This window comes from Etheostoma spectabile, chromosome 15, assembly GCF_008692095.1.
Source record: "Etheostoma spectabile isolate EspeVRDwgs_2016 chromosome 15, UIUC_Espe_1.0, whole genome shotgun sequence".
In the NCBI taxonomy this organism is placed as follows: Eukaryota; Metazoa; Chordata; class Actinopteri; order Perciformes; family Percidae; genus Etheostoma; species Etheostoma spectabile.
In genome coordinates this window covers 20,398,296-20,406,895 of record NC_045747.1, presented here as the reverse complement: position 1 = coordinate 20,406,895, position 8,600 = coordinate 20,398,296, and the positions used below count along the sequence as shown (strand labels likewise).

At 38.8% G+C, this 8,600-nt stretch overlaps 2 protein-coding genes across 3 annotated transcripts in view; both read right to left on the bottom strand.

Moving 5' to 3' along the window:
• alg1 (ALG1 chitobiosyldiphosphodolichol beta-mannosyltransferase) overlaps positions 1–8,600 on the bottom strand; it is a 29,559-nt gene that overhangs the window by 2,770 nt on the left and 18,189 nt on the right. For both annotated transcript variants that reach the window (XM_032537523.1, XM_032537524.1), the window contains exon 14: positions 2,470–2,479. The gene's annotated coding sequence lies outside the window, so the exon portion shown is untranslated. The remainder of the gene's footprint in view (positions 1–2,469; positions 2,480–8,600) is intronic.
• The window catches only part of pigq (phosphatidylinositol glycan anchor biosynthesis, class Q), a 31,212-nt gene that overhangs the window by 17,941 nt on the left and 4,671 nt on the right, over positions 1–8,600 (bottom strand). The window contains exons 6-11 of the mRNA XM_032537520.1: positions 8,124–8,255; positions 7,886–8,006; positions 7,223–7,349; positions 6,045–6,198; positions 1,235–1,346; positions 527–607 (exon numbers count right to left, since the gene is read on the bottom strand). Of these exons, the coding sequence (XP_032393411.1) occupies positions 527–607; positions 1,235–1,346; positions 6,045–6,198; positions 7,223–7,349; positions 7,886–8,006; positions 8,124–8,255 (727 nt within the window). The remainder of the gene's footprint in view (positions 1–526; positions 608–1,234; positions 1,347–6,044; positions 6,199–7,222; positions 7,350–7,885; positions 8,007–8,123; positions 8,256–8,600) is intronic.

Sequence of the window (8,600 nt, the reverse complement as noted above, 5' to 3'; positions counted from 1 at the left end):
TTGCACAGTGCTCCTTGGGATGTTTTAAGCTTGGGAAATCTTTTTGTATCCAAATCCGGCCTTAAACTTCTCCACAACAGTAATACGGACCTGCCTGGTGTGTTCCTTGGTCTTCATGATGCTCTCTGCGCTTTCAACAGACCCTGAACTATCACAGAGCAGGTGCATTTATACAGAGACTGATCCAACACAGGTGGATTCTATTTCACCATCAGTCATTTAGGACAACATTGGATCATTCAGAGTCCTCGCTGAACTTCTGGAGTGAGTTTGCTGCACTGAAAGTAAAGGGGCCCGAATAATTTGCACGCACCACTTTTCATTTTTTATTTGCTAAAAAAGTTTAAAATATCCATAGATTTCGTTCCACTTCACAATTGTGTCCACCTGTTGGTGATTCTTCACAAAAAATATTTTTTAATATCTTTATGTTTGAAGCCTGAAATGTGTCAAAAGGTTGAAAAGTTCAAGGGGGCCGAATACTTTCGCAAGGCACTGTAGGTCAGAGACTTGTGACCCGTCTTACCAGAGTGAAGACCAGGTAGTAGAGCGCTGTGGTGGGCAGCAGGAACAGCAGGACGGTGAACAGCAGCGTCCCAATGAAGAGCTGAAACAGCACAAAACACACTCACAGTAAACTCCAGCCCCAGGATTTTTAGGGCAGATACCGATATTCCAATATATCGGCTGATATTTATAAAAAAAAAAAAGAAATTAAATCCAGAAACACATAACAAATCATAACCAGATTTCCCTAACCTTAGTTATCTGTAGTTATTTATGAGTTCTCACTAAAATAATATGATAATAATTTGTTTTATTGTCACAAGAGAACAGAGTAACATCAAAATATATTAAAGTTCTGATAAATAACATGTACAAAAATACAAACTTAAGATATAAAACTTAAAGTCCTTTAAACAAAAACACAATAATAAAAAAAAATCTGTGTTTCCAACAGGGATGTAGTAGAGCGCCCTCTGGTGGACAAACTATACATACTACACATACATATATATATATATATATATATATATATATATATATATACTAAAATGCCAACACTCAAAACATGGTTGACGGTTCATTGTAATTTTATTTTTTAAATATTAATTCATCAGAATCATTTATTTGTATGAATGATTCTGATAATCTATGGTCTGTCATAGTACTATGATGATGTGTGTGTGTGTGTGTGTGTGTGTGTGTGTGTGTATGTGTGTGTGTGTGTTACCTGGTCCAGGTCATAGGAACAGGAGTCCACCCTCTGCCGCAGGACGTTCCACTTCTTCCCTCTGAAGAGCCTCCAGAGAGACGAGAGGCCGTAGATCTTCAGGCAGTACAACCTGACAGACACACAGACACAACTGATGACATCATCCTGCAAACAATAATACTACTATATCATATTACAATAGTATGTGTACATACGACAGAAGAAATAGGGGGAGACAATAAAGGAGGAAGACTACAGTAAAGGGAGAGGGTAGAGTGACAGAAACTGGTCGGGGTGCTTTTAGAATATGAGAGTTTAGTCTGAGGGAAGTACTGAGGGAATTGATCCAAGTGGCTGATGAGATAGTGAATATTGCTCAGCAACAGGGTTCCAGGGGTCCGTTTCAGGAAGAATCTGAGTCTAACCCTGAACTCTGAGTTGTGGGAGAAAATTGCTGCTCGAGTCAATGCGTAAGCTCTACTGTAGTGTTTTAATTTCATATTTAATCACAGGTAACCTATAATATTTCTCGTGAAAACTAGAATGGTAGTAGGCTACACCTATCATTTCATTTAGGTGCAATCCTGCAGGCGAAAAAAAAATCCCATTTTGAGGTTGCAGCACCATCATTAAAATAATTTTGATTTACAATCACTTATTTATATATATATATATATATATATATATATATATATATATAGAGAGAGAGAGAGTAATCCTCTAGATCTGGGCGCCCGCTCTACCAACTGAGCTATCTGGGTGCCCTTTAACATACATTTTGATGAATAAGATTGAGAGGGGGGGGACTTGACAAATACTATCTAAAAATTGGTAACAAAAAACAAATTAGCTGCAACTAAAAACACATTGCTCAGTTCTTTTGGAACCAGTTATTAATAGTGGTCACATTCTTCTCGTACAAAATTCTTCCTAAAGGCAGATATAAAAACTACCCAAAGCTAATTCTCAAGTACAATGATAGCTATTTCTTTATCCTCTTCAATGTAGAAACTGCATTGTGATCACAGCAGGAGATATTTTTAGATCCAGGCATAAAAATGTAATATGTTAACACACACACACACACACACACACACACACACACACACACACACACACACACACACACACACACACACACACACACACACACACACACACACACACACACACACACACACACACACACACACACACACACACACACACACACACACACACACACACACACACACACACACACACACACACACGTTCCAAGAGCTGCTGAGGCATAAATATGAAACAAGAAAAGTTGGTAATATTTCATTATGCACCACGGCCGAGGGAACAAAGCTATCTTTAGAGCAAATGCATAATTTAGCCAATGCTCTCTCAAACATCCGAGACTATTACCAGCGTTCAGCCTTCCATTCCATCCCGCCACGCATCTGACTCACAGCTCTGAAGCTTTTATTCAAATATGAATATACCAGATTAATATTATGAACAGAATGAAAGGTGAATCTACCTCAAGAGACAACTTCACAGCCCTGATTTAATAGAACATCACCAGACTTGTACTTTCATCTCCAAACAGGGCAGTGGTGACATGCCTTTACATGCCTCAACATTGGGGGGGGCGGGGGGTACAGCAACCCTGCCATTATGAACATATTGCTTGACAATTCTATGACAATCTATCATAACATCGGTCTATCTATGAATACAAAATGCCAGTGAAGAGGTTGAGTGCAGGTTTTCTCTCTTTATTCATTAAGGCAACTGTGTCCAGACATTGGACCAACGTGTTATTTTCCTTAAACTGCTGTCCGCCCTCCCAGTTAAAAACTTTTTCTCTTCGGCTAGTTAACCCATGTTCAAGTTTACTTCACGCCTGTGCTGAGCGGCACCTCGAGGAGCCATGAAGTAGCAACGCCGGGAGAAGGGAAATCTATTTAGAGCGGCTTACTTCATTCGTTAAAATACCGATATTTGGCGCCAGTGCATCGATTATCGTATCCCACGAAGGACGATATATTGTCCTACCACTACTCAAAATATTATCAAATTAAAAGAAGACTGTCAAGCTGACAACATGAGGACACAGTGACAAAACTATATTCATAACTCTGAGTCTTAATGATGCACCAGGACACTTTTAAATGTCCTATTCTTTCACTGAGCTTAAGCCAGCTTTTGAGCATGCTGATGTTTAGCAGGTATTATATTTACCATGTGCACCTTCGTAGTTCATGGATTATTATTAGCTAATTATCAGGACACAGAGTCCCGCTGAGGCTGATGCAAATGTCATTAGTTCTGCAGGTTTTTGTTCATAAACCAAAGCATTGGGCACATTAACATGTTGACCTGATGATGGTGCTACATGAAAGGTCAGAGGATCACCAAAGCTCTTACAAATCATCCTGATGGGATGTCCTGAATGAATGATGAACCACATTTCACAATCCATCCAACAGTTGTTGAGATATTTTACATAAAACTATAAATATCAACCCAATTATGGTGGCGCTAGTGGAAAAGTCAGAGCATCACTAAAGTCAGAGAGAACCATCTTCTGGGGATCATCACCTTATGGCAATCCGTCTAACAGTCGTTAGTTTGGACCAAAGTGGATTGCCACCGCTAGCATGGCTAAAAATTAAACTTTGTCTTTAAAAAAATAAATAAATGAAGAAGGTAGAATTACAAACACAATCTGATTTCCTTTAGATCCAGTGACACTGTTAACTGTATCATTAGGCTTTCACAATATCAAGAGTTGAAATTCTTTGGCTCATCCTGAAGCTAAACCTCCATAATCTTTACTCTCTCTTATCCTCAACGATTATATTGTCCTAAACAGTACACAAAAAGCAAATATCTCTTCTACTCTTCCCTTTTAGACGGAGTGTGTACCAACTGAGGCAGCCTGAAGAAAACAACGTGAGGCTCTAAATTATTTTTTACAAGCGTCTGACCCAGTTACGCAACAAACAAGAAGAAACCAAACATCCTGTTCTGCAAGTCGGATTCAGATGATTTATGTATTGCCGTACCAGTTATAATTAAAGGGATAATAACAATGGCGTGTGCTTTTGAATGGAACTGTTGTGCTGCTGCATAAATACACGTGGTCTGTTGTTTATTCTGTGGTTCATTTCCTAAACCATAGGTCCATTTCTGGTCTCCATTAGGATTAATAGCTCCCATTAACAGCTGGGCCCGGAACAAATATCTAAGAGCAGTTTGCCATGAAACCCAAGAGGATGATCCTTTCTTTGATGTTACTCTCCTGGTGGCAGATGAAGGCACCGTAATGATCATTTTGTGGCCCCACCTCCACAATCCTTTACTCAATCCCCCACAATGACACCCAGACAGGTTAAACCAAGACTCTAAATAAAAATGTAATCCAAATGTCTCTACTGGAGGAATAAAAAAGTTGGGAAAATACGTCCCCTGCAGGAAATCAAAAGGAATCTCTCCCACAGTGTGTCTCAATTCAGTACAATCGAACATACAATTGTATATAATTGAGTATGTGGTGTCCTATGTAGTGTCTTAACAGTAACAAAAGTAAGCATGAATACTAAAAAAAACGTCACACATCATAAATCATGGATGGTGGTGAGACGGCTATAGAAAGATCTTTGAAAAACTAAAATACACTGTAAAGTATTAAATCATCTGAAAACATTTTGCCGTCTCTTCAAGTTCAAGAGTCAAAACTGCAGTTAAATTGGCATCTGAAGGAGTACATGCAGTATTTTATAATTTCCTGTTAGTATTTAATGTATTTCTTTAGTGGCCGGGTTGGATCAGTAGGTAGAGCAGCCACACCTATACTTTTATGCCTCTACACAGAGGCCCAGCGTTCGAATCCGACCTGTGACGATTTCCTGCACGCGTTCCCCTTCCCCCTTAAAGGCGGAAAAGCTCCCAAAAAATAATAATAATAAAAGTATTTCTTAAATGCTGACTGCAAAAGCAGTATACTAACTAACTAACTATACTAAGACCCATTCATGAGCATTCCACCCTAAATGTATCATCCTTTTGTGAGTGATATGTCATCTGGATCATTTGTGTGTAAGCAGTGCTTGAAAATCCCAAAATGTGGCCCAGGACTTAAGGCTGCTCGATTGCGGGAAATAACGATTTATTATTTTTGATCAATATTGGAATCCCGATTATTTAACACGATTACTCATTGACTTTTGGAAAGATGTTGCAATCATTGAATTTAAAAAAAAAAAAAACAGTTAAAAAAGTTAAACAAATCAACAGTGAAAACACCTAGAACTGAAATTTCCCTTCACACTTTTCCCGTTTGAACATTTTATTTCTATTTCGAACACAAGACAAGAGTTTAAGATTAAGTTTAAGTTTACTGACAAAACGTGATGTGCAAAATAATCGTTTTTTCTCGTTTATTCTGTTTTTGTGATCATTAGGAGCTGAAATTGTAATTGCAATTAAAACTTTGATTGCACAGTCCCACCAGGACTGCAACATTTTCCCAAGCACACTCAATTTACACCACTGGACTGCTTCTGTTAGCCCTCCAGCTAGATACAAACCAGCCCTACTTGTCAAAATACTCTAATGAGTTTGAAGTGACACTTTCAAAAACGTTGTGTAATCACATCTATGACCAGATCCTGAGTTAGTCTTCAGAGAAGTCAAATCTACATGGATCAACACTCCTTAAACCAAAAACTTATTTTGAAAAATAGACTAACATGCTCCTCTTTTTATCTTCCACAGGGTACCTGCATCTTGGTTTCGTAGCAGTGATAAACCCAAACCTAAACTAGCAGTGGAGCCTGTGTGGAGCACCCACCTGGCTCCGTAGACGTAGAAGCAGTAGATGTGGAAGGTGAGCAGGGCGACCATGTCCGACAGCAGCGACAGGGCAAAGGTCAGGCCCAAGCAGGCCGACAGGCCTCCGTACCACAGGATCCCCTCGATGAAGGGAGACATCAGGTGGATGTAGCCTGGATGGAAAGATGATGAAATCAAAGGCGGGGCCAGTAGCAGCACTTTTAGTCCTGTCTTCTATGTTTCGAGCATTAAAATGGTATAACAGGGTTTCGACAGGTTTCACCAAGTCAGATTTAAGGCTTTTTAAGACCTTTTGTAAAACTATTATGAATGAAATTTAACCCTCCTGTTGTCCTCGGGGTCAAATTTGACCCATTTTCAAAAAAATTTTAAATCAGAAATTTGGGTTTCCTTCAACCAAATTGAAAAAACAATAACGTGGATGGTTCCATACAAAGCTCTTGATCAGTTTACTATTTTCATTGACTTTGCATGTTTTATTTAATTTTATAGTATTTTAAGAAGAAAAGAAGATGTAAGAAGACTGAAAAAAGTAACAGAAATATAGGGAAAACAACAAAAACATCCCCAAAAAATCCAGAAACAAATTAACAAAAGACATTGTAAAAAGTGACATAGAACTTCAAGAAAAGTCGCAGAAAGCTTCAAAAACTTGATCAAAAATGTCCCAAAAAAAATAGACAAAGAACTTTGGTAAAAGTGACAAAAGTGTCTTTAGGAGGTTTTAACTCAAAATGTTGACCAAGAAAAACTAAATATTGGTACGGGAAGAACACACGAGGGTTAAGACCTACAGTAAATTACCACATGAAAAAAAAGTCAAATGTCAAGAGTCCGGAAACATTGTCTAAAACAATTCCCCGATTTCCCTCATTGGCAATATAGTACTGGTGTCCAGTTGCATGCTGGTCTCATTTGTAGTCATAATACAGCAGATTATATTTGGACAAGCGACAGAAAGAACTCCAACACCACAGAATAAAAAAAATAAAAATAAAATTCGAAGCGCTGCAGGAACATTTCAATGAGCGTTACATAGACGTAGGAAAATTAAGACCTGTTAAAAATGATTTAGAACTAATAATCAGGGAATGTAAGACTTTTTTTAAGACCCTGTATGAGCGGAGAATATCAGCACAACATAAAGCCCTGAGCGTGTTTTGTGCTGCGACTCACTGATCCAGAGGTGAATGTGGTAGAGGAAGAAGCGGCCCAGGACCTGATCCAGGGCCCGGTTCATCTTCAGCCCTGCAGGAGCTCCCATCAGCCACTGCAGCAGCTCATCCAGCTCTTTAGCCACGTGCTGAGGAAGAATCACACAAGTTAAATAGTGGGACAAAGAAATTTGACCACATCGGTTGACTTTTTAGGAGTTTTTAACCATGAGGGTGTAGTTTGCTCAGTTGTCAGTAGACTGCGTGCTAAGAATTTTTTACTATATGGTAAAAAGGCTAATAGTGAAGTATCTAGGTCAATGTTTTACTTGACCTAGACCTAATTTATCTTGCAGTACTGTGAAAATACCTTGTTTTCAATTCACAACACTTTACATTGTATAGCATCTTTAGCATGGAAGACAACATTGGCAATAGTTTTGGACATTATCTCAAGACCACAACTTAAATATCTCAATGTCTTGAGATAATAAATTATATATGAATTATTATATTTTGAGAGCATTGTACTGAGAGAACGACTTAATTATGTTATCATCATGATATCCTGTTATTTTTTCTGTTTGTAAACAGTTTGAAAAAGAGAGGTAGAATGCAGCATAACATAAAAAAATGATTTTTTTGGGGGGCTTTTTGTGTCATCTGATCTGGGTAACACACTTACGTCTGCTGCAGGCACCAGCATGTTGGCTAACATGGTGATGTGGTTGTCTCTGTAGAGCCACCAGATGAGCAACATGCCGAGAGCCACATCCACCAGGAGCGACACCACAATGTTTGCTTTCCTACAGGAGGACAGACAGACAGACATGAAGGCTACAAACGGCGGATGTGGTGTCCCTTTCAGCACAGACACGTCCACAACATCAGGGATTTTCTAGGTTGCTTTTACAACCGATCACCTCATGAACTGCGTGTGTCCGGCAGCTGGTTTTGGTGAGCTGAGCAACCTCATGTGTTCGGTTCTGTAGCTGAGCTGGACACAGGTGGACAGCTTACTGGACAGGAAGCGCAGCGGGTAAAGGCTGAAGATCCTAAAGATGAAATATAATAATGAAAGTAATGATGGTGAATGTGCCGCTTCTCAGCATCGGGATCGGAGTAAATAACTAGTCAGATACGGGTCATAGTGCTGTGCAATCAATCCCATTTTGGTCCTAACGATCACAAAAACAATGTAATCATGAAAAACTAATTATTTATGCAAGTATACTCTTATTTTGTCTTGTGTTCTGAAGGGAAATTCAAAAGGTTAAACGGGAGAAGTAATAAAGGGAAATTTCACAGTTCATCACTGTTTATAAGTTCAATAAATGCAACATTCAAAAGTCAATGAGTAATCTTTTTAAATAATCGCTATTTCAATATTGACCAATGTA